Source organism: Cydia strobilella, chromosome 25 (assembly GCF_947568885.1).
Source record: "Cydia strobilella chromosome 25, ilCydStro3.1, whole genome shotgun sequence".
NCBI classification, from domain to species: Eukaryota; Metazoa; Arthropoda; class Insecta; order Lepidoptera; family Tortricidae; genus Cydia; species Cydia strobilella.
Genome location: NC_086065.1, coordinates 3,848,243 through 3,875,248, shown reverse-complemented (window position 1 = coordinate 3,875,248; position 27,006 = coordinate 3,848,243). Strand labels below are relative to the sequence as shown.

Genomic DNA, 27,006 nt, shown 5'->3' with positions numbered 1-27,006 from the left:
TAATTTTTATTTGTTTATTTTTGTGGAAATATTGTTGACGCCCGATCTATACAGCTTTTTTCTCACGTGGTTTAGAATTTAGTTTACGTAGTTTTATTGTCAAAGTCCAACATACCTACTATTAAAATTGTCATTTTGTACATATGTTGAAATAAAGAGGACGTATTAAAGATGAGCAAAGGTGGAAATGGTTGCTTGTCATCTGTGATCGCCGAAGGCGGGTAGAAATAGTTTCCATCCCAATTGTGCTCGCCGGGTACAGATAGAAATAGTTAAGTTATAATAGTAATACCAACTGTAACTGCCGGGGACAAATAGGAATAGATTCATTCTCAAATGTGCCTGCTGGGGACAGATAAAAATAGTTTCCTTATTAATTGTAACTGCCGGGGACAGAGTAAGAATAGTTCCTTTCTCAAATGATCCCACTGGGGACGGATAGAAATAGTTTATTTCCGAAATGTGCCTATTGGGGACAGATAGAAATAGTTTTATTAACAATTGTGTTATCGGTGGGCACATGGCAAGCAATCGTTCCTATATATACCCTAACGTGACCAAGGTACAGGAGGGAATATATTTAAAATTTCTATAGGGACCGTGCATGAACTATAGGGGGCAGCATAGGAGCCAACTGATTTTAGGCGCGAGGCATAAATGTGAAAGTTTATTTTTGATTATATTAACGGTAGATGGATGGTGGTAGCACTTGCTTTGGCAATATAATATATATATGTATGTCCCATGTTTCCGATTCAGGCCACAAGATGGCAGACCCTCCAACGCGCACGGTTCCTATATATGATTGTCCTCGAGTGTCTTACTGTCCCCGAGTCTCCTTTTTATTACTTCATCATTACTGGAGCGATGAAAATATTTAAAGGCGATAGAGGTTTAGAGATGATTGTCTAATGTACATATTAGCGGCAGCCCTCTGACCATTTTCTAATAACCTTGTTCTCCGCAGTGCGCTGTTCCACCCGATCTCCCCCGTGTCCCCCTCCCCGGCGTCGCCCCCGGCGCCCCCCTGTCCCTCCCCCGGCCCCTCCCCCGCCCCCGCGCCCGCCCCCGCGCGCCCTCGCAGCCCGCCGCCACCGAAGGAACCGACAACACCTAAGCTGAGGATTGGACCCAGCGCTGGACTTCTTGGTAAGTTGTGGTACTTATGGCAATTAGCCACTTTCAGTGTTTAGCAGTAACTCACTGGTTTACTGTGACATAAATGCATATTGCTTGTGCCAGCGCAACCTAACATGTATCATATGTGTCGTTTTCAAGTAAAAGGTACCACTTTGTCGCTTACCATGAGGACGCTCTGGCAGGTTATTCGTATAAAGAGACTAGCAAATTTCGTCCTTATGATAAACGACAACCTTTTACTTGTAAACGTCACATATAGACAGGTATTTAGAGAATAATCGTTCTTATACTATCACACTTGCCATCTGCCACTGCTCGAGACTACATACAACAATATCACTCTTGTTATTTAAGTACCATGCTTCAGCAGCAAAAAAACTATTAAGGAATAATAAATATAATAATTATCACATCAATAACTTTCACTGATAGTCTACTTAAAAACCGGCCAAGTGCGAGTCGGACTCGCGCACGAAGGGTTCCGTACCATTACGCAAAAACGGCAAAAAAATCACGTTTGTTGTATGGGAGCCCCCCTTAAATATTCATTTTATTCTGTTTTCAGTGAGTGAGTTGTTATAGCGGCAACAGAAATACACCATCTGTGAAAATTTCAACTGTCTAGCTATCATGAGATACAGCCTGGTGACAGACGGACAGACAGACGGACAGCGGAGTCTTAGTAATAGGGTCCCGTTTTTACCCTTTGGGTACGGAACCCTAAAAAACTACATCAACATCAATTACATTTATAGGTAGCTTCGAAGAATCAGCCCTGAAAGGCCGCCTGGAGCCCGTCGCGACAGTCCACGGGTTCACTGCCGAAATAGGGGCTTCCGGGGCGTTCTGTCCGCCCCACAAGCGCCTGCCAGTCACTGTGTTCTTCTACGCCCCGGGCGGTACCAACGCACCTTACATGGTAAGTATTCTATGTTTGATTTCTACGATGAATGGAGATGTTAAGTTGGACGTTCTGCCCACCCCACATTGTACTAATAGGGAATATTACACGAAACTCTGCGTAGGGGGCGCCAGGGCACCACTACCACAATCTGAGGGTCTGTCGTGAAACAAGAAAATTTCTTTATCTAACATCTCTGTCACTCTTGCCTATTCGAGCGATAAAGAGGCAGATAGCGAATTTTCGGATTCGCGTTTCCCGGTAGGTCCTCTGTAAGCAAACCGCCTTGATGCATCAATGTCATATTTTATTAACTCTGAAAACTTGTTAAGAACCTGTTAAAGGTACAGTATGTATAAGTAACTCTATGGTTTACTAAAAGGGCTAGTCCTGCACTCTGGTGGCAGAACATTGCAGTAATATCCCCTATTGCCTTGACATAGGTATATATTTTTTATTTTAAAAAGGCAAAATTAAGAGCGTATTCCCACCTGTGTCGAGGACGTGGACGAGGAATGTGATTTATTCCCAGCTGTCCCCGCAGGCACAGATAGAAAGGAAATTATTCCCACCTGTCCATTTTTTCCAGCCTACGTTACCAAGGCAGGATAGTTTTGTCATATCTAAAGCCGCCTTAAGATTCCTAAGTTTTATTTCAATGGTTTTAACCTATTTCTTCCAGGGCCACATAAACCTCGGACCCTCCGGCTACCGAGTCCCCCGCTCGGGCACCATCCAGGTGTCCCTGTTCAACCCGCACGGCACGCTCGTGAAGATGTTCGTGGTGCTGTACGAGCTGACGGGCATGCCCCCTCTCGCTCGCACGTTCCTGCGCCAGCGCACTCTCTACATGCCGGCGCGCGCGCCCGCGCCCAAACCCTCCACGAGACACAAGTGGCTGCGCTACCTCATACACCTCAGGTACCATCTACTCATACTTATTAATCCACCGCCAATATCAAGTTAAATCGCCGCCAATCAAGTTAAACCGCCAAAATAAATCAACAGCCAATATCAAGTTTGTCCAAAACATTGAAAAATTTAAATCTCTCGCCAGTGCGAGAGATTAGGATATGGGTACTAAGGTCTGTTTTTTTATTCCGTGGACTAAAATGACGTTTCATGTGTAAGACATGACATTTCTTAGTACCACATGAAATGTCTTAGTAATAGGGTCCCGTTTTTACCATTTGGGTACGGAACCCTAAAAAAAGATCTCAGAAAAATGAGCTGCTATTTTGAATTTCTGTTATTTTACTGGCCTCTCGTTTCCAGAAAAAGCCTGGAAGACTGTTCTCTGTATAAAGCACTACGTTATGGCTTAGGGTTTTTATTTTCAAAACGAATTTTGGAATCCGATGCTTCTTCAGATTTCAACATTATCATTAATTTAGAGCGACTACTCGTACAATTCATTTGCAATCATAGTATACCACCTAATACCTTTTGTAGAATGTACGTTATTTTTTACAGATTTATGACCTCAAAATCCGGAAAGCTCTACCTCCACACAGACATACGTATAATAGTTTCCAGAAAAGCTGACTTAGACACAGCCACTGCCCACTCTGCCATCTTCCGGACCATACCGAACAACGACAAACCGACCAATGAGGAGCCAGAGATTTCCACCAATGCCAAGCGAGAGATTTCCACCAATCAGAGCCCGATCTCAATTGATAGAGCGCCGATTAGAGTATTCGGGGGCTGCAGTGAGTTTGACTCAGAACTTAGAAACGATATAAGAGAGTTATGTGATGAAAATCAAGAGGGCGTCTCATATGAGCTAAGGAGTTTCACTTATGCCCCTGAGAACCCTAGGTTCTCGCCCCGATAGTATTGGGGCAAGATATTTTATCTGTTATTTAGTGCCTGTGGTAAATATTGATCCGAACGTGTTAATATGTATGAAGTAATGAGAAAATATATTTTTTGGTTTATATAACAGATTTGTTTCATTTAAGCCTTTAAACTAGCCTTTATGATATAGGTCTTTGATCAGAGTTGAGGTCACGCACATAACAACTTGTCATTAATGTTCGTTTTTCGTACTGATAGGGCGTTCAACAGCCAATATTAAGTTTGTCCAAAACATTTTTCAAGCTTTTAAATCTCTCGTCATTCGTTTGTTCACTATATGATACCTGAATGTTGGTTTGAAATAAAACATGAAAATTACATACTTAAATTCCTACCTGTCTCTGATTCGGTCGGGGAGCGGGGAGTCGGGGACAAGTGAGAATAAAAATAATCTCATTTCATTTGTCTCTACCAGAAATTACAAGTGTTAGTGAATGGAAACTTAAGCTTCAAAAGCAATAAAAAACAGAGTTAAAATATAAAAATATTTAATAACCATCGAAAATCATCAAATAAATAAATACACACATACATTATGGCGGCAACTTACATAAACACTTACTTTAAAATAAATACTTAAAATACTGATAAATTTAGAAAATAATGCAGCATTTTTTGAAACTGCTGTTTTCTGCAACCCTTAAAGCAACATACCTAGCCTTTAATAAAATACAAAAATACATTTAATTTAAAAAATATACACAGTTATTGAAAGTGTAAATAAATATTACAGTCGTGCAGTTTAGTATGGAAAAAGGTCTTGTTATCGAGACCCAGTGGTTAGTGTGGTTACTGAATAAGTTGTCTGCCAACAAACTGCAGTTTGGCAGATAAGTAACAATAATGAATGTAACTTCTCTTATTTGTAATAATAAAAAACACATAAACTTAAATTCATTAATATTAATAAAAATTTGGTTCGAAAATTAAGTGCGGTTATAAAGTTAGGTAAGTTAAGTACATTTTATTTATATATTATGGGTTAGGTTTTTATATGTATGTCCTACATACTAATAAATGTACATAACAGTAACATTTAAAAATAGAAAGATTATTGAAAATATGTAAAAATACAAAAAACATTATTTGAATTTAAATATAATTGTAAACATACATTTTATAAAAAATATAAATGCAGTAATAGCTAATATTCTAACGATTCGATAGAATCTACAATATTTTGTACACTTTCTTAAAGTAATAATAAATAACTTAGGTCAAAATAAATAATTTAAACTAAAATAAATAGATGGGAGCGCATGACGGTAAAAACAAAACACGGCACAAAGTTACAACAACATGAGGCAAGATCGAACATAAAGACGTATGTACCTACTTAGCTATAGGACCGTATGTTTAAACCATAATCATTTGCTATTGCAAAAACTTGATCTTAAATAGAAGTATTCAATTTTGTCATGAAAAAAAAAACATCATTTTATTTGATCTTTACCAAATGTAGATATTGAAATAAACGTAAAACCTGGTGTGCAACATCAGAAAATTACTCATTTTACATTGGCCGGTACATTTAAACTATAACTATAAAGCGGATTCTCTTTTTGGTAAACTTGATTAATATACCTGAGAATGTTATTAGTACCGTTATATTTTTAAATTACCCTATTTATTTATTTAAGGTACTCTAATCTTAAAACCTAAAGTGACTGTAGATAGACCTGTAATCTCAGTATTTCTGTTGTCTTTTGGTTACTGACCCTTTTCAAATTAAAAGTTTGGGATAATTACGAAATTGTTTACTACATAAAGTTGTCGGTCAACTTTATAAGGGGATTTTTTCCCGTTTTATCCAATGGACGAAATATCCCAAACCTCATATCAAACAAGGATAAGTTCGGTGTATTCTCATTAGTCCCCGCACCACGTTACCGCAGCCATACATGAGGCGGGGACAGATGGAAATGATTCATATAAATGCCCTTATTCCCATCTGTGCCTGCTGGGGACGAATGGGAATACACCGTAAGTTACAAAATACCGAACAACGAACCTACTGGGACTAGAGGGAAAAAGACAAGCATACGCCTAGACCCGGGTGAGATGAGGTCGGATATATGTCGATGGTTTCTCCTGCGCTCTGTACGGACTGTTGTCATCCAAATCGGAATCCTGAAAATAAAAGCATGTTTAATTTAAAATCAGCTCTTTCAATTTAAGTACTAAAGTACTATGAAAAGGGATCAACCATTCATTCCAGCGCTTAAAATTCAAAATTTGCCCCGAAACGCGCATATTACCCGCGTCGAAAATTTATTTATTTTACTTTTATTAGTTCATCATCTTCCTCGCGTTATCCCGGCTTTTTGCCACGGCTCATGGGAGCCTGGGGTCCGCTTGGCAACTAGTCCCGAGAATTGGCGTAGGCACTAGTTTTTACGAAAGCGACTGCCATCTGACCTTCCAACCCAGAGGGGAAACTAGGCCTTGTTGGGATTATTAGTCCGGTTTCCTTATGATGTTTTCCTTCACCGAAAAGCGACTGTTAAATATCAAATGATACATAAGTTCCAATTTGAAACATGCGGCATGTTCCAAATAACTCATTGGTACGAGCCGGGGTTTGAACCCGCGACCTATCCGGATTAAAAGTCGCACGCTCTTACCGCTAGGCCACCAGCGCTTTACTTTATTAAATACACTTAATAAATATAGTACAATATCATAGGAAACATACATATGCATATTGGCCCCTACGATACATTTTAAGTCCCCGGCAAGCTCGGCCGAATTCCCACTTCCCATACAAATGTAGTTCCGCTCTCACCCGGTTCTGTAGCGCGTCAGGTATGTTCGCGGAGGCGCACACGGATGGGTTCCACGCCATCATCCGCAAGAAAGTGGCCTCTCTACTCAGTCGCGTTCGGGGCAGCAGCAACAGCATCCTGGGGCTGTTTGCGTATATGTTTGACTGCCCCATTTATGACAAATGGAGGCAAATAATGCTTGGGCTTGTGTAAATTTTTATTTTGTGAATTATTATTATTATTTTTGTAATTATTAATTTTTGTAGTATTTATTTGAATTTACTTTTAATCAATAAGGATTTAATTGTTATTACTTGTTGTATATACTAATATAAAGTAAGGCATTGTTACTAACAACATTTTTATGGGCCCCAGGCCTGAAATAAACGAATATTTATTTATTTTAAAACTACGTGTTGGATTGTAATGAAACTTTACACATACAGTGACATAAGGTATATCTAGGTCTGAAATTAGTTTATATAGGTAGCTCCAGTTTATAAAAAACGAAATAGAGCGAAAACAAGTTTTGTATGAAAAATTTTAATTCGCTGTATTTTTTTTACTATGGTATCTGAAGCTATATAAACTAGATACAGACATAGATAGATATAACTTATCCTATTGTAAGTACAAAGTTTCAGAGCAATCTAGCTAGTCGTTTTAAAATGAGAGCGGAACTACGTTTGTATGAAGAACCGAGCTTGCCGGAGACCCGTGTACACAGCATGTTCTACAATTACATGTATTAAATTTATATAAAATTGTAATTTTTACATCACAATCTTCTTACAAAATACAATGGAATCAAGTACTGCCCGGCGAGCCAATTTCATCTTTGCATCCGCACCACACAATTGTTAGTATAATCCGATTGTGCGTAAAATTGTCTCGCCTGAATTACTCTTTACCTATAGCAAAAGTATTCATAGTACCCAAGTCATCTCTATAATCATTTTTTACTCTAAACCGCTCCTTGCTTGCTGATCATAATAGGTTATTTGACTGTATTTAAAATAAATTATTTTACACTATGCATGAAATAAAGCACCAGAAGATTAATAGAGAAACGTAACAGCAGTTATTTTTAGACACAATCTCTATTTTAAAACCCGTATAAAACTATAAAGAGAAGGTAATTTGATTGTGACGTCACATGCTAGTGTTTCATATAAATTCGATAGTAACAAAACCGTTTTGACATTTCGAAAAAAGAAACTGATTTGACTAGTAGTCAACCTTATTGTCACAAATGGGCCGATACCAGTAAGAGGACACTCCTCCTTTCGGGCAAACTCGGCTCTGTTCGGCTCAGCATTGCTCTGAGCAATTATTAGGGTGGGCACAACTTGACGTCCCTTTGCGTGCACGACAACAGATAAGATAATGACTTGAATTTTGACAACCTTAAATAGCCGAAAGGGATGTGCCATACACTAGAAAGGGACAGCATGATTCGTCCCAGAATCGCTGTCAAACTTTGGGTTTGTGGGAAGTGTCCTTTCTGTACGGTAGTTTATTTGGGGCATTTTCTATGAAAAGGGACCTTATTGTCGATGGCGCTTACGCCGCACAGCGTCGCGCGGCATTGTATTTATATCGGAGCATCGTTTATAATGGCGTAAGCGCTATCGACAATAAGGTCCCTTTTTATAGAAAATACCACATTTATTCTGTGCTAGTGGGTTGCAATAGCGATTGAAATAAACATTAGCAAACTGGTTGGCGACAGGCTTGCGAATAAAGGCAGGAAAGTCAAGGAATGCAAAGGTAAGGTCGTCGGTTCAGTCCCTGGTGAAAGCGCTTTCTCCTGGTCCTATCGTGATGAGCTAAGCTATGGTGTCGAGAGAATAAGAAATTCTATAGGATGTTGTTATACATAGCGTGGCATGTTAAGATCGTATAGTTAAACGGTACGTGCGTAGTACCGTTTACCTTAAGTATCGTAAGAGTATAACCACCCAAATATCCTCCTGACTCCTAGAGGCTCTTATAAAGGCGCTTTATTCCAAAACTTAACTCTTTTTAAATAAGTTAAGGTTCCAAATAAAATAAAAAACTTAAAATTCTGGGTTTTGGAGGGCTATAGTCAAAAAGCTCTCAAATATAGTCCAAAATTAACTCGAGTATCGATCAGCAGCGGTATGATGGTCGCCTTTTTGTCACTTGTTATATCATGCGTCACTTTCGCACTTACGTACTTGTTAGAGCGTGACAGACGGTGACAAATGATAGACAGCCGTCCACCTTAGGCGTATCTATATGTGGTATTTTCTATAAAAAGGGACGTTATTGTCGATGGCGCTTACGCCATTATAAACGATTCTCCGATATAAATACAATGCCGCGCGACGCTGTGCGGCGTAAGCGCCATCGACAATAAGGTCCCTTTTTATAGAAAATGCCCCATATTTGTCAGTTGTGTTTTTATGGCAAGATATATGGCAAGGTATACAGATTACAGATAGTAGAAAAAAGCGAGTCGGACTTGCGCACGAAGGTCTCCGTACATACGCAAAAAACGGCATAAAAAACACGTTTGTTGTATCCCTTCGTGCGCGAGTCCGACTCGCACTTGGCTGGTATTTTAATATTCCTCCCTCTTACAGGCTACACGTTGTGTATCACATATAATCACTATTTTAGACCTGGAAACTATCCCATTTGTTAACTTAAAAGGCTCTTGATATCACCATTTATGAAGTGTAAAATGTTTAAAGACTTACATCAACAGGGTCCGAGGTGCGGGACCACGGGCCCCAGCCAGCTGGCTCCTCCTCGTGATCATAGTGGTGCTGATGCTGCGCATGCTCATAGTATATCACCTGCAGACAAACAGACATACACATTCAATCTCAATCTCCTGATTATATGTTATTCGCCACTTAGATGATTTTGGCAGTCCACTGTGCGTTTCTTCAGACACTTCCTGCCTCGCACAGCAACCCAAGGGAATGAACTGTCGCCTGCGATATTTGTGGACCTATACGACCTTCAAACCTTCAAGAAACGAGTAATCGCTTACCATTAGGCGGTTCGTCTGCTCGTTTGCCTACTATATCATTAAAAAAAACTGGTCAGGTACAGAATTACTTAGAGCACACAACACTGATTGGGCAGTTTGAAAATGATTGTGGTATTTTCTATAAAAAGGGACCTTATTGTCAATGGCGCTTACGCCATTATAAACGATGCTCCGATATAAATACAATGCCGCGCGACGCTGTGCGGCGTAAGCGCCATCGACAATAAGGTCCCTTTTCATAGAAAATGCCCCATATTTTGATTCAAACCTTAATACAAATGTGAAGTAAGTAGATTCAAGTTGACATTATGAATTTTAGTAGATTCTCTATAGGGGGCATGTTTATAATTTGTAGAAAACGAGTTCCTACAGGTAAATCATTTTGCACTATGAGGTTTAATAAAAAAAATAACAAAAACTAATAACATGTAACAACCCTGGAGTTACACGCGTCCATCTGCTCGCTTGCGCAGCGTACTACGTAGGCGAACAACACGCGAATGCGTAGCGAAGCGATGCGGCGCTGGTTGAATCAATCCTTTGACACCTAAAGAAGTGTCCTACGTGGGCGATCTCGTTGCGCGTTTGCGAGTTGTTCGCTTACGTACCGCAAAGAGGATATAATAAGATAGAGCGGTACTGTCATAGTAAATTTTGTAACCCCAGTAAATTCACTGCCATCTATCGACACACCTTAAAACTAAAAATGAAGATTTATAAAAATACGATAAAATGTATTTAAATATGGATAGGTAAATGATTTTTTTTATTTGCATTAATTATTTTTATGATTTTGACCCATGTTCTTTCACTGATATGCGTTAAAATTGTTAAATAACAAACGAAACCGTCAACGCCATCTATACGACAGTAGGCCAAAGCTAGTAGCGCCCTCTGAACGAGAATAAAATTTTCGTGATTTTCGAGGCACGTTTTTTCCTTAGACTGTATCCATCTATTACGGAGTTATATCTATCTTTGCGTACCGTAAGACGCAGCGTTAGACCGCGAACCGTACATTTGTTTACCATGGGCATGGATATAAAATATAAAAAAAAACACCCGCACTTTATAGTCAATGAAAACGCTGTATGGCTATATGAAGGCTACACGGAAAGAACATGTCTAGTCACTTTTTTCGGAAAATGAGATTTTCATCTCAAAATGTAGAGCTTTTAATGAACTATTAGTTATAGCTTTTGCTAGCACTGTATAATATATGTAACACAACTTTTTTTAAAGTTAAAAATGACCTGGTCACGGAATTACCATATAATAATTTTGTCATGGTTCCAAATTTAAAACCGCGATTACTCAATATGTGACAAAAGTGACTAGACATGTTCTTTCCGTGTACCCTTCAAATAATCAAATGAATACGCGTAACAAGTTTTTTTTTAAGCGAGCAAGAACATGTAGATAAAAACAAGCTCCTATTCTGAGCTATTTAAACCATACAATCAATTTATACATTATCGAATTATTCCATATCAATGCCCGTTAAACACTTTAAACTGTGAATAACGCACCCAAAACATTCACACACTTAAAAATTTCACCCAAAAATTTTGCAAATTCATGCCAAATTTCACCTTGCACGTCCATAATCCATAATTTACACAACCACTTACGAAACAAGTTAGATTATTGAATTTAAATCCGTGTTACTAAGAAAATAAAGTTTAATATTGAAAAAAAGACTGAAGTAAGTTGGGTGATAGATTTTGTAAAGAAATTTGTGCACGCAAACAGTACATTTCACTATGAAATGGAATTAAAACCAGTTATAGTTTGGCCTTGGAAAGTTGACCCCTCACTTTAAAGAAACAAATTGCAAACTGCACAACAATTTTTCAACAAGATTTTAGGGAATGAACTGTTTAAAAATGTACGTAAATTGTACTTGACTAATCAAAAACATCTCTGGAAACAATAACGGATCAGTTGGAAACAAATTTTGACATCGTAAGGAATAATTTCATCTCCATTTCTGACTGTTTTTTATTCCCATCAGCCCCGTCGGGCATACCTATTCGGGATTAGAGAAAAATGTTTAACCTAGTACGAGTCACATGAGTTATCATTACTATCATTAGACAATTTTCGTGATGTGGAATGGTGGAATGACTACAGAATTTGAATTAATTTACAACTGCCTGCGAGAAAGTAAAAGTTACGTGTGAAGGTACTTGTTAGTATAACATGTTGGCAATCGGAATTTGTGTGTATTGAATTTGATACCAAAATTAAGCAAGGTTCGAATTAATTCTTAGCAAATCTGTCATCAAAATGAATAACAATAATCTAGGGATATCCCTACAGATGTGCATACGGATATGCGTACCGATGTGCTGCTGGTGATAAATCTGTCAATGTGTTATACAAGCGTGTGAGTGTGATTGTGTACTGTATTATAATTGTGACGTTTTCAACCAAAAGGTACCACATTGTCGCTTGTCGATAAGGTTGATTTCTAATTGAAGCTATATGGAAATAGCGCCTTACTGACAAGCGACAATAAGTACCCTTTTGGTTGAAAATGGCACATTATCATATATTTCAAATTACCTCTAGAAACGGAGAAAATGTATTACAATATCAATAAAGTCGGTTCATTTTGGAGTCTGACTTAAGAATTATGGGGTTTATAAGCAAAAGTACTTATCCATAAGAACAAACCCATGATCCAAGATTCAAATACATAGTATCAGCAATTATTATTCACGCATCACGCAGATACCTACTCATAGGTTTGGACAGCTCGACACCCGCAAGACTCCAAATAATAACTTTTATCAATTTTTCCCGCGTTTCCATAGAGATTCGTGTTAACAAGGTTCCATAACTCGAAATTACGTCGCTGAGTCATGACATCAATACGGTCGACGCAAACAAATGACCATAACTTGATCCTATCGTGATTCGTGACCACTTACACTGAGGAGAAAGTCAGGATTTTTCGAGATGTTTTGTATAGAACAGGTTTATGCAATTGACTGTTCTTAATTTAATTGATGATCATGATCAGCATAGAATCTTCAAATGACAATGTGCATTGACTAAGAATGATAAAGATTCAATAGTTGTCACCTATCTAAGTGAAAAACGGGCCACATAACCTGTATCGCGGCCAATTAGAGGCACCTAAATTTAGACTACCTTTTTACCATTCAAAATTTGCTTAATGAAAAAAAATATGAAAAAATGTAAAAAAGTTTATTGTGTTAAGTTAATTAATCACTCTTGCATCAGCCTCCATACCATTACCACCACTTCTACACCTTTAACCGTTTTCGCCAACTGTACCTCGTAACCAGCACCTATATATGCAAGATTACACGTTTACTTCAAATCGAAGTATTTTTATTTGTCGTCGAGACTTGCACGGCGGCTACAGTCGTATAAAAATAAGATAAAAACCATATAAAATTGTTACATCCGAAATTGCTGTATAAATTCTCAATCATAAGGGTACTTATTGTCGGTTGTCAATAAGGCGCTATTTCCATATAGCTTCAATACAATAGCTTCTTATTGACAAGCGACAATGTGGTACCTTTTGGTTGAAAATGTCACAAATTCACTATCAAGCTTAAAAACCTGCAATTTGAGTAAAACAACAAATTCACCAAGTTGACAAACAGCGGCCTTTGCACGGTCGCATTTTTATCACCTGTCACCATGCCTGTCACGTTCTAACAAGTATGTAAGTGCGACAGTGCAGGCATAGTGACAGGCATGTGACAGGCGATTAAAATGGAATCATGCTGCCACCGCGGTCTGAAAGAGGACGGCCGTGCCTCTTACCCATATACATGCGTACCATGCGTACATAAAAACATACATACATAAAATTAGAGCGCGTCGCATACGTGAGTTGATTTTTAATCGTACCCCGGTTTGATGTGGCCAACATACATCAGTGCTAATAGTGACTAGAGTTTGGTCTAACACTAGTCACTATTTTAGCAAGAATATATTTCTAATTGGGGCATTTTCTATGAAAAGGGACCTTATTGTCGATGGCGCTTACGCCGCACAGCGTCGCGCGGCATTGTATTTATATCGGAGCATCGTTTATAATGGCGTAAGCGCCATCGACAATAAGGTCCCTTTTTATAGAAAATACCACAATTTAACGAAGAGTTAGACCAAAACAAGTTTGCAACGATTTTGATAGCATATACGCAGTGCAAGTGTTATTTATACGTCATAATTTCATAAAAGTTTGACGATTAAAATAACACACGCATTGTGTGTGCTATTAAAATCGTTGCATACTTGTTTTGGTCTAACTCTACGTTAAATTTATTTAGAAATATATTCTCAGTCACGGATGCACAGCTTAGGTCACGGGGCACGGAAAGCGCGGAGAAAGGCCAGGAGATAAATTGTGTAACTTGTTATTAATGTGTGCATTAAGTTAATGCCATTAACATTTACACAGGTACTATTTACTATGTGCCTGATAGGGTAATTGACTACTAATCAAATCAGTTTCTTTTCTCGAACTGTCAAAACGATTTTGCTACTATGGAATTTATATGAAACACTAGCATGTGACGTCCAATCGAATTACCTACTCTTTATAGTTTTATACGAGTTTAAAAATATAAATTGTATGTAAAAATAACTGCTGTCTACGTTTTTCTATGCTTTATTTCATGCATGGTGTAAAATAATTTATTTTAAATACAATAAAATACCCTATTCTACTGTTTAATGGCCTTCTTGGTGGCAATAGGAATGTTGACTGTATTTAAAATAATGATCTCACATCATGCATGAAATAAAACACCAGAACGTAGACAGCTGAAGTTATTTTTAGACACAATTTCTATTTTTTTAATCGTATAGAACTATAAACAGTAGGTAAGTTGATCGTGACGTCATTTGCTAGTATTTCATATAAATCCATACTGGCAAATCATTTTGACAGTTCGAAAAAAGAAACTGATTAGACTAGTAGTCAAATACCCAATACTCGTAAATTTTATTATATTTTTTTTTGCATCCAACAGCATACTTATAAGAGCTGTAATAATAATAAAGAGTCAGACGCTCTTATTGTGGATAGCGATTAGTAAGAATTACATTACTATTCGGAACGTAAATAATAATAAAATGTGTGCCATTTTCAACCAAAAGGGTACTTATTGTCGCTTGTCAGTAAGGCGTTTCCATATAGCTTCTATTAGAAATCAACCTTATCAACAAGCGACAATGTGGTACCTTTTAGTTGAAAACGTCACAATTACAAAACTTTAAACTCTCGCGTTTTGTACACATAATTAATGTCATTGAGAATGAGAATGAGAGAATGAGAAATTTATTGATAACATGAAATAATTTTACACGTCACACAGCATACACATTATTATCACACATTATTAGTCTCTTCGCATCATCGGTGACCTACAGGGTGTCGTGTATGGAAGCCTCGTATTTTCTTCATTCAATTCCAATTCTCAATTATTATTATTTTAATTAATGTCATTACCGGGTCTGACCCGGGGTCGGGGTGACCACAGCTAGTGTAACCTAGCTGAAAGGTCTAAAAAAAAGGTGAAATAATAAAATTTTATCGCGTTAGACTCGGTAATGACATTCATTAAAATAATAATAATTGAGAATTGGAATTGAATGAAGAAAATACAAGGCTTCCATACACGACACCCTGTAGGTCACCGATGATGCGAAGAGACATACGTTACATTGGGGTATTGAATCGATCGATTGAATTCGTTGCACCTACTTAGCCGGCAATTATTGGAAATTGCATGAAACTTGGACTGCGTTATGGAATAACGAAATAAGCGACAAAATCTTTAAAAAAAGTTATTAATGCAGGCCGAATCTGGGTATGAAAATCTATGTGCTCGACTATTTCTGTGATCAAAAATCATGTTTATAGCCTTATTATAAGGGGTACATAAAAATATGTACAAGCGACACATAATAATATAAGCGACACATATAAATACGCGATTAAGTCCCGTTTTAAAATATAAAACCTGAAGAAAGGCCAGGTCAAGAGCACCCTAAACCGGCGAGCGTGTATGACGAATGTTATGAAAGTGAAGGAAGCGAAAGAGGTATGTCAGGATCGTAGCAAGTGGAAATCCGTGGTCTCTGCCTACCCCTCCGGGAAATAGGCGTGATTATATGTATGTATGTATGTTAAAATATAATAATGTGTAGAAATTGTGAAGGTTTAAATCAGTTTCACTTTCAGTCAAGTTAGCAAAAGACAGCATACGTTAAATTTATAAATAAAGGATTTTAATAATGAGTCATCTTCGCTTCTATTGCCCGTGGCATATAATTTGTGTTGTTAATACTAACATAGTGATAAGTACTATTGTAACTAACCAATCATTTATGGATCATTGATGTCCGAAATAAAGTCTTAATAATAATGATAGTCAACTCACTGTGTCAATGTCAGTTATTGCACTTTCATACAAGTATGCAAACACGAATGTAATAGGATCACCACAAGGGGGCGCCACAAGCCTTCGGGAATTGTCATATACTTGGAAATTTCGACCCATGCCACCGTGGCCGGATAGCCGAGCGGTTCAGGCACCTGTCCGGTAAACGGGGTACGCTGGTTCGTTTCCAGCTCTGGACACTGGAGGCTTTGGTCATTTTTTCCTTCGTATATGATATTTATTTCAGTTTGTAATAGGATCAGTATGAATAAGTCATCTCCGCTTTTATCGCCCATGGCGTAATGAAGGTCAACACTTAGTGTCAATTAACTGTTGCACTTTCTACTGCACGCGGTGCATCTTGCACGAGTGGCGATGGTTAAGGAAATAAATGGGTCATTCTCAGCCAAAAGGGTACATATTGTCGGTTGTCAACTTGCCAATAAGGCATCATGTCAATTTCCATAAAGCTTCAATTTAAAATCAACCCTATTGACAAGCGACAATGTGGTACCTTGTGGTTGAAAACGTCACAAATTGTTTGCCTCGCTTCTGTTTTAACAGATGTACCGTATTTTGTAATATTAGGGATACATTAGGTACTTATTTATAAAAAACCGGACAAGTGCGAGTCGGACTCACCCACCGAGGGTTCCGTAATTTTTTGTATTTGTGGTTAGCGGTGAAAACAAACAGACGGTTAGTGGAGTCTTAGTAATAGGGTCCTGTTTTTACCCTTTGGGTACGGAACCCTAAAAAGATGTTCCCACGTTGAATAGACTATCGAGACTAATCTAGTCTATCATACAACCTTTGTTTCAAGTTATCGCCGGCATCGCTAGGTGCATCAATGCAGAGAAAGTGCAAGCCGACCTCAAGACCTTTATGCAGCGGTGGGATGCAACCAGTGTGTCAACTCTGAGATATGTGGGTAGGTAGTAATACAAGGTCGTACGTTACCCTCGTGTCAACCTATGGGCGCTGGAGTGTGCATAAACTGTGGGGGGCAGCACACTGCACACTGCACACTGCCGCGCTAAGTATAAGAGCAGTAACTCATTTTTTGAAATGTCATGCAATAGGGTAGTTGACACATGTTGAATTTTATAACTAAATCTAGTGAAATAGATAGAAAATGAGCAATTTATCACAATAAATTGGAAACTTAAAAATTATTGTATAGCAACAATATAGATCCAGACATTTGATCCTCAAAACAAACCTGATCGACTGATACATAAAAAAATGTTAACTACCCAATAATCAAAAACGTCAAAATATAAACTTTGTACTTGTGCGATATGTTCTACAATTGAAAGAGATTAAAGTTGAGTCAAAATGAGTTACTGCTTAAGAGCAGTGCAGTGCTTAGCGCGGCAGCACAGGACACGTCAAATTTTTTGCGCGAGGCGTAAATGTGAAGTTTATGCTTCCAAAATAGCCCACAAGACGGCAGAAGCTACTATGCACAAGAAAACGTACGAGAACGGTGCATGGCAGCACTTTCTTCGGCGTGAAGTGTCAATGTAAATGTTTATGGTTCCGATTCGGGCCACAAGATGGCCGACCCTCCAACGCGCACGAAGATGGTGTCGGATGGCTTATGGCGCGGCGGGATGGGCCATAAGCCATACGACACTACCCTCTCGACACGCTGGCCCATCTTAGTGGGCCACTATGATGGCCCATCGTGTAGAGCCAAAAGATGCATGCAGAGAAAGTGCAACAGGCGACCCCAAGACCTCCGGCGTGGGTGATGCATCGCCAGGATGCAACTACCACTCCACTATGTTAACGGAAAATGAATCTTATTGCGAACACATAAGGTTCACCAATCAGTTAATAGCTGATCTTACTCTAAGTGACTTCGGTATGCGGCCCTAATAAATATAAAGGCAAGTTCGATTCGACTTGTTATAATGGGAACTCGTGACTTTGACTTGTGAAAAGTGGCGATGTCACCGGACAACTTATAAAACATTATTTGAAAATTGCGATCCGGAGATTATCAGTATTTTTATATTTTTTATTATAAAACTCTTTATCTTGTAAGATATATACTTACAGTGGTACTACGTAAACGAAATTAATAACTAGCTTAAATCTAAAATAGGCCCTTGAGGCATTGTACCAAGGATGCTGTCGGCATTTCCTCGCTGTATCGCAATGCTGATACGTTGTGCGAGGAAGCCGCCAGCTCTTCGGTCACCGTTATGTCAACCAGACGCTTCGCGATTTCTGCTAACAACTTGTGCGCGCTGGGACCCCATATACTTATTATATTTGAGTCACACTGTCACTGGTAATTTATTTATTTAAACTTCTTTGCATAATACATGAAGAGTACAAGTGGTCACTTAATGCCTGAAGGCATTCTCTACCAATCAACCATGGGCTAAACCGAAAGATCTAGTCAAATGGAAAAGGAGGCCATTTCGTGGCACTTTAATCTTATTCTATGTTTTCTTTTCTGTTATGTAATGTCTCGTTTTGTGCTCACGAATAAAATGTTATTCTATTCTATTCTAATTATACATCCTTCACAACCACCTAATCCTTAGATACCCTTTTCCCACGTACTTTCCTACTGTGCAAATCAACCTTAACACAAAGAAACAGAGATCATATTAGCTAGACTGAGTTTCATCAAATTAATATGCGCACGCGCATGTTTTATGCAGTTAATTATTATATTTAATCTACAGATTAAGGTCGCGGTTATAAGCACTTTCTTTCGTGATATGAATACGAATATGAAAAGCGAAAACATGCGTGAATATGATTTTTGGCGTTTTGTATAAAGGCTTCTATAATACAAATGTTGCAAGAAATGGCATGCAATTTCCGATATTTGCCGAATAAGAAGGAGCAACGAATTCAATCTATATAATACAAATTGTTAAATTAACAAGTTTTGTAAGTAAAACTTCTACTCGCTCTAATTTCTTTGTCTAATTTTAACCCTTAAATGCATAATGATGTATATATGCATCATATATTTAATACATAATATTTAATACTATGATTTTTTTCTTTATTTTTCCCTCAATCTATACAACATGACACATCTATTTCAATTGATTAAAAAGTTATACAAAAAATCATGCATTTAAGGGTTAACCAACGATAACTAGTACCAGACATAGATAATAATATGTTTCTTGCATATTCATGTCAAATTTCATAGGTCGACCTGTATGTAACTATGTAATGGAATCTAACTAATTTAACCATCTTCCCGGTTTCCGGTAAAGCTGAAAATTTGCATATGCATCTAAGTCGGGTGACAATGCAATATTCTAGTACCATCGAGCTGATCTGATGATGAAGACAGGAGGTGGTCATAGGAACTCTGTGATAAAACAACGCAACCTAATTGTGTTTGGGGTTTTTAGAATTGTCTCGATGAGTATTAGTTGCCTGTGGAAAAAAGTACAGTCAGCGATAAAAGCTTGGCAAAGGTAACTCGTAATGACAAGTAATAACTACTATAAATACTTAAACAATCAAAGTCAGTAAATTCTGATTTTTTTTATACTACGTCGGTGGCAAACAAGCGTACGGCCCGCCTGATGTTAAGCAGTCTCCGTAGCCTATGTACGCCTGCAACTCCAGAGGAGTTACATGCGCGTTACCGACCCTAACACTCCTCTCCCTCGAGCTCTGGCAACCTTACTCACCGATGATACCTACATTGTGTATTAAGGGCGGTAAACATGAATTTACGAACGAGTGTGAGTGTGACCGAAGCCGAAGACGAGTGCTAATTACCACGAGTTCGTATTCCTGTATCGCTCGTGGCAGTGGCACACACAATGATTTCATCACACTTGTATACAAATATGTACAGTCAACAAAACTATTAGATAATGAAATAAAATAAAATAAGTAGCAAATTAAGTAGCTTCATTTACGCACTAAATCACCTAAAAAAATGTACTGACATAAAAATAGCCACAAATGCATACTACGCCTATGCTCACTCTTGGTTACAATATGGAATTATACTGTGGGGTAATAGTCCAAGTGTGAACAATCTTTTTTTATTACAAAAACACTGCGTCAGGATCCTTGTGAACATTCATCAACTGGAAAGCTGCAAACCTCACTTCATAAAGTTAAGAATCCTGACTTTAATCTCCATGTACATACTGGAAGTGTGTCTATTCGTAAAGAATAATGAAAACCTCTTTCCCCAATACTCGCGATCGGCCAACCTACGACCTAAAACTAGACTAGCCACACCAAACTCTACTTTGCAGATGATCCATAAAGGCCCCTTTGGCATGGCCATAAAAATATATAATAAAATCCCAAACGGAATAAAAGAAATAAATAATTATAGTAACTTTAAAAATGCATTAAAAACTTACCTAGTAAAAAAAGCATACTACGCATTAAATGATTTTTTTAACGATAATATGGACTAATAACGTTACCGGCACCGATAAAAGTTTGAAAAAAAAAGGTTACAAGAGTGACCATTATAAATTATACACTAGTCTTTAGGAATTGGCTTATGCCTATGATGCATGTTATGTCATAAGTTAGTGTTAAGTATATTGCTATACCCTTACAGGGTTCATGTAGAACTGTATTAAATAGTTTTAAGAACTAATATGAGTGCAATAAACAATTCTAATTCTAATTCTATTAGCTTACGAACGTTCGAATTGGCCTCTAGGCCTGTGTATAGTCTATTATGTAGCACAATGCTACAAATTAGGCAATTTTTTATAGTTATCGTACTTTCAAATAGCTTGACATGGTTTGAAAATCGATATCCTACCGTTATATTATGATGAATAAGCACGAACATTCAAATAACTCAATTGTACAAATTATCTATAGATGGTAAATTTCTACTAGAACATTCGATTAATTGAAACTATAGGTAGGTACGTTCTTTCAAGCGATTAAAGTAGTGTAGATCATTAAACAATTTCTATTTGTGTGTTTTAAATGTTCAATATGGTTGGAAACCATCGATTTTACGTGAATATATTACGAAAATATGTGATTAAATCGTGAATTTATACGGGGCATTTTCTATGAAAAGGGACCTTATTGTCGATGGCGCTTACGCCGCAAAGCGTCGCGCGGCATTGTATTTATATCGGAGCATCGTTAATAATGGCGTAAGCGCCATCGACAATAAGGTCCCTTTTTATAGAAAATACTAGCATTTCTTTGGCGATAAGACCGTCGATTGTCTTACCTTTACTTTCAAGCTGTGACATTTCTTTTATTGAGGTGTGCACTAAAGAGTATTGTATTTTATTGAATAGAATTAACATATGCTCACCTGTCAGTTCATAATATTAAATAAATAATGAGACACTAAGTAATGTGTATTTTTCCATATTATCAATATCCAAAGAAGAAAATAGGGACTAAGTTTGTACGGAGAAGCGGTCGTTTACATTCACCTTTTTTTAATACTACGTTGGTGACAAACGAACACACGGACCGCCTGATGGTAGGCAGTTACTGTAGCCTATGGACGCCTGCAACTACAGGGGTGTTACAGGGGTGTTACATATATGCGCGTTGCCGACCCATCTTAAAGGTATCATAATGAAATGCACTGACCTTCTGCGGAGGTTGATGCTGTTTCTTCACGTCGATCCAGAATCGCGCCAGGTTGATACCCAGACCGATCAGCGCAAGGATGAAGAATTTAACCTAGAAGAAGAAGAATGCGTTACAAAAAATACAAAAAAGTTCAATAGATGTAAAGTGGGGTCGAGACGATCAATTTGACATTATTTACAATGAAAGAGTAAGGAGATAAAACAAGTTTTATCACCATTATCCTTGCCTTATCCCAATTATCCCATTTACTTGGGGTTAGCACATCTAACACTGGAGCCATTTTTGGCTGTCTGTTTGTCATATCCGCTTTTTTGATGGTCGAAGCCCAGTTTGTCAGCGGTCGGCTACTGAGGTCTCAAGGGGAAGAGTCCCCTTGAGACCTCAGTAGCTCAGTACTTTCGGTGGTTATACATTCCTTGTATTAATTATGGTCGTCGCTACGGTGGTGCAATATGACATTTTAAAATAAATATAAAACAAGTTTTGTCATATTGCACCCTAGTGATTGGCAATATTTCATGAATATTTTTAACTGCGTAGAAAACATGCCAATCGTTGACGCTCCTTAGCGAACGAAACGCAACTGTCACTATTGCACTAATATGGAAGAGTGATAGAGAGGTGGTCACCTTTGCCAGGCACCCTGTTATTTATGAGCTGGTTAAAAAGACGATGAAGTTTTAAGTGACCTATATTTTTATATTTCTTGATTATTCATAAGAAAAAATTAAAGTTCATTCTAATCTAAAGCGGTTTTATATGTCTAAAGGGGCCCACAGACTATCAGTCCGCCGGACGATATCGGCCTGTCAGTTGTTCGGAGCTGTCAACGTTTTGTTCTAACTGACAGGCCTATATCGTCCGGCGGACTGATAGTCAGTGGGCGCCTTAACGTCTTTTACGGTCTAGTAATTCCATCAGGTTCTTATGTCTATAAAATTCATCGCGTATCATTCATCCACTTTCATGTGTGACCATGCGTGTAGCTAGTAGCTAATAACTAAGAAAACTTCACGGTAATCATTCAATGTCTACGCCGCGCTACCGTGCGGTACCGTCAATACATTTTGTCATTTGTCCAATGGGGTTGGCCGTTCGAAATAATTAGCAGATGGCGCCAGCATAGCTTGCCCTGTCAATCCCTAGAATTGTGTCAAATTTTTGTTTTTTTAATGCCCTAGATGCCAGCCCTTTAAGCCAAATCTCATAGAAAAAGGGGCAAGCTATGATGGCGCCATCTCTGCAAACCTTTGACAGTTGCCAACCCCATTATTGTTTTATTTATTTAAACTTTATTGCACAAAAGAAAAACTTAATATACAAAAAGCGAACTTAATGCCATGAGGCATTCCCTACTAGTCAACCTTAGGGCAAAGCAGAAAGAAAGGTATTGTATTGTATTCTGTTTCCAGGTTAAAAATTAAAATACTTATTAACTGAGGAAGTCACCACTACTAGTATTTGTTGTTATAGCGGGAACAGAAATCATCTATCATCATCATCATCATCTATGTGAAAATGTCAACAGTCTACCTATCACGGTTCATGAGATACAGCCTGGTGACGGACAGAAGACAGACGGACAGACAGACGGATAGACAGATGGAAAAACAGGCGGACAGACAGACGGACAGTGGACTATTAGTAATAGGGTCCCGTTTTTACCCTTTGGGTACGGAACCCTAAAAAAGTGATTGACAGCCGACATGCCTGGAGATGCATGGCTGGAGGCGCCTGCATGCAGACTGAATGCACGAATTTCTTTTATCTTGTAACTTGTAACACCTTCTCATAACTGTGTTCTATTCAAATAAATTCTTTGAATCTTTGACGTATATCGTAAAAATTGCCCAGGTTACTCAAAACGAGTGGAAATCAATAGGGAGAGGACTATGCACAGAACTGGCTCAGGTTTTTTTTTTACTAGCCTATTATGGTGTCCCACTACTGGGCAAAGGCCTCTCCCCTTGTCTTCCACGACTCCCGATATAGTGCCTCCTCCGGTCAGTTGCTGAGAAAGGTGTCTAGGTCATCCCACCATCTCCGTCTGGGCCTGCCGCGTTCGCGCCCCTCTTCTGGCATCCATTTGGTAGCTATGCTAGCCCATCTGTCTGGATGCATGCGGCAGACGTGACCGGCCCAGTCCCATTTGAGCCTAGCAGTCTTCTCGCCGACGTCAGCAATGCGGGTTTTTGCGCGCAGCGTGGTGTTCCGGATACGATCGGTCCTCTTCACACCTAAAATGCCGCGCTCAATAGCCCGTTGGCAAATCTTCAACTTGGACTCAGTTATTAAAATAAATAAATAAAGTACCTGCAACTTGAACGACAGAATTTGCAGCAGTGTCCCGATCTTGGCTTTCAGCACGGCTCCAAGGATCAGTAGCTTCAGGATGGCCTTCTTCTTCTTCTTCTTTTTGCCTCTTTGCTCTAAAATTAGAAGAATATTATAAAAAATGACCCACAGATGAGGAAATACCAAGTTCCTTACATTTAATGAATTAAGTAAAGGATTGACCACACTGCGCGGCATCATGCACTTTTAAACCTTTTCGACGCCGTGTCAAACACAAAAGCTGTCATCCAGACGCCACGTCACCGAAGTGTCAAAACTTAAATTGAACTTTATGCATATGCACGTAGGTCTATGTTGCTCTGTGGTCTATGACCGATTAATCGGTCTTTGGCGTTGAACCTACGGTGCGTATATATCGGTCATTGGCGTCCAAAAGGTTAATGCGTCCCGCTGGCTTGGCTGGCCTGTGTGGCCATTCTTTTAAGTCTGGCAAAAATGTATTTATCAATTTATTATGTTTTTTTTAATAATAAGTAATCTAAAAGCAGTTAATACAAACGTGTTTTTCAATGCAAATGCGATGCATCAATCGTCATATAGGATAGATTCCTTTTTCATACCTACATTTTAACTAATAAAAAAAAATGCCGCAACCGAATAGAGAACCTCCTCTTGGAATGGAAGTCGGTTGAAAATATCATAAATATAATGAAAATGAAATTAAATGAAAAGGTTTAATAAGGCAAAAAACATTACATCAAAAAAAACTTGACAGTGGTGAGCCTGTATCTTGGCAAAGATAGATATAACTCCGTAATAGATGGATACAGTCTAAGGAAAAAACGTGCCTCGAAAATCACGGAAATTTGATTCTCGATCAGATGGCGCCACTAGTTTTGGCCTACTCTCGTATAGAGGGCGTTGACTGTTTCGTTTGTTATTTATAATTTTAACGCATACCAGTGAAAGAACATTTAAATACATTTTAACGTATTTTTATAAATCTTCATTTATAGTTTTAAAGTATTTCGATAGATGGCAGTGAATTTACAGTGGTTACAAAATTTACTATGACCATAGAGTAACTTATTGACCATAGAGTAACATATAACTTACTGGAGTTATATCTATCTTTGCTATGACAGTACCGCTCTATCTTATTATATCCTCATTGATCTTGGGAACCATAGAGAGTTTATAAGTATTTAAATTTATGTTGATTGTATAATGAATGAATGTTATGCCTCTCTTGGTCATATATAATGATTTTATTATACTAGATTTGCATTACTATGTCAATAAAAAATCTAAGTAGGCTGTTTAGAAATATAGCTTTTGCACACGGAAGTGAAATTCAATAAATAATTTATTCGTCGTTAAGAATGTTCTCGCAAATAATTATACACTTCATAATCGTAAAATAAAAGTCCGCTAGCAATTTTAATTAAAAAATCGTTAATATCGTTTTAATTTACCTAGCGTCTATAAAATGCAGTTTAATTATTTAATGCATTTGGCTCATGAGAATTTTAAATGCAGTTAAAATGGACAAGATTTACTAAGCAGATTGTTTCTTATTTAGCACAATACTATATTTAAAAAAAAAACATACAGTTTCTTACGAGACAAAATGAGCTACCTAGTCTAGCCATAAATTCTGTTACAAAGTTAGTATTATTAAGCCTAATACCTAATAGTATTAAGCAAACGCGGATCGGACCGCGCGAACTCGCCAACTATTACATAAACCAAAGAGGTTTACAATAGTGGCATGCTGGCAAAAGTTGTATGAATATTTAAAGTGAATAAATAAAAAAAATAAAAAAAAAAGTTGTCTAGAGACTATAATTTTAGTTGTTTAATAAAGTTTAAAGGGACTATTAACGAATAAAAAATGCCTAATAATTATTCCATGTTGCCAGCCCTCAACTTAATACATGGCTTTTAAGGAGCAAGCGAATATGGCCTAATTTACGCACCATTTTTTGAATGAATGAATGAATGAAATCGTTTATTCACAATGAACATATGGTAACATAAAATCTTAATTTATATACATTGCTTCCCATTATACATTCAGTCAAGATAGACATGTGAAAATATTTGTCAGTGATATATATATATGTCACTCAGTCTGATAAAATTTGAATTAAATACAATTACACGATTAATTACAATTTGGCGCAAATATTTATAATAGTACATAATTAATTTTGCGGAAATATGACATACGGGGTCATAGAGCGCCATCTACTTTACACTGCCTATTGAAAACAGACAGTTCTCGAGACAAAGGCATATAATAGCAATATCTATCGAGGTTATACAGTATGGGGTTCTTCAAAAAGGAGTGTATGGGTTTTTAAAGGGTCGGCAACGCGCATTTATCACCTCTGGAGTTGCCGGCGTCCATAGGCTACGGTGACTGCTTGCCATCAGGCGCGCCGTATGCTTGTTTGCCACCGAAGTGGTATAAAAAATCACTAGATATGATGATTGATTTGTACATGATAATATGATTAGATAACATGATTTAACAAAGATGAATAATTAAAAAATCTAATAATTTTTTTTCGTGCACTTGCAATAGGTACTATAGAAGAATATTTATTACATGCAATAAATGCATATTTGTGTCGTTTTCTAGCAAAAGGTACCACATTGTCGCTTACCTTAAGGACGCTCTGACAGATTTTTCGTATAAAGATACAAGCAATTTTCGTCCTTATGGTAATCGACAATGTGGTACCTTTTGATTGAAAACGTCACATTTTATCTTGTATTCCATACTGAGGAGTATTTATTACATGCAATGCAAGTCAAGATGCATATAATACGTGCACTCAAAGGCATTTTCAATGTATTTACCAGTATTGTTGAAAGTTGTTTTGTTCCTGAAAGTGTACTTAACTATTAGTTAGGTATCCCAATTGTATTGTATTGTAGCTTAAAAGAGTTAATAATTAATATCTTAAACTTAACGTTTGATAT

The 27,006-nt window shown here is 37.8% G+C and overlaps 2 protein-coding genes and 1 long non-coding RNA gene across 4 annotated transcripts in view; 2 read left to right on the top strand and 1 right to left on the bottom strand.

Annotated features, from left to right (window-relative positions):
• The window catches only part of LOC134752790 (atos homolog protein A), a 69,880-nt gene extending 65,894 nt beyond the window's left edge, over positions 1-3,986 (top strand). For both annotated transcript variants that reach the window (XM_063688500.1, XM_063688501.1), the window contains 4 exons: positions 968-1,149; positions 1,896-2,059; positions 2,724-2,962; positions 3,515-3,986. In XM_063688500.1, the coding sequence (XP_063544570.1) occupies positions 968-1,149; positions 1,896-2,059; positions 2,724-2,962; positions 3,515-3,878 (949 nt within the window). In that variant the 3' untranslated portion in view covers positions 3,879-3,986. The remainder of the gene's footprint in view (positions 1-967; positions 1,150-1,895; positions 2,060-2,723; positions 2,963-3,514) is intronic.
• The window catches only part of LOC134752938 (uncharacterized), a 126,582-nt gene that overhangs the window by 53,451 nt on the left and 46,125 nt on the right, over positions 1-27,006 (top strand). The window lies entirely within an intron of this gene.
• The window catches only part of LOC134752849 (uncharacterized), a 40,768-nt gene continuing 18,854 nt past the window's right edge, over positions 5,093-27,006 (bottom strand). The window contains exons 4-7 of the mRNA XM_063688614.1: positions 24,034-24,149; positions 21,718-21,810; positions 9,393-9,491; positions 5,093-6,031 (exon numbers count right to left, since the gene is read on the bottom strand). Coding sequence (XP_063544684.1) covers positions 5,948-6,031; positions 9,393-9,491; positions 21,718-21,810; positions 24,034-24,149 — 392 coding nt within the window. The 3' untranslated portion in view covers positions 5,093-5,947. The remainder of the gene's footprint in view (positions 6,032-9,392; positions 9,492-21,717; positions 21,811-24,033; positions 24,150-27,006) is intronic.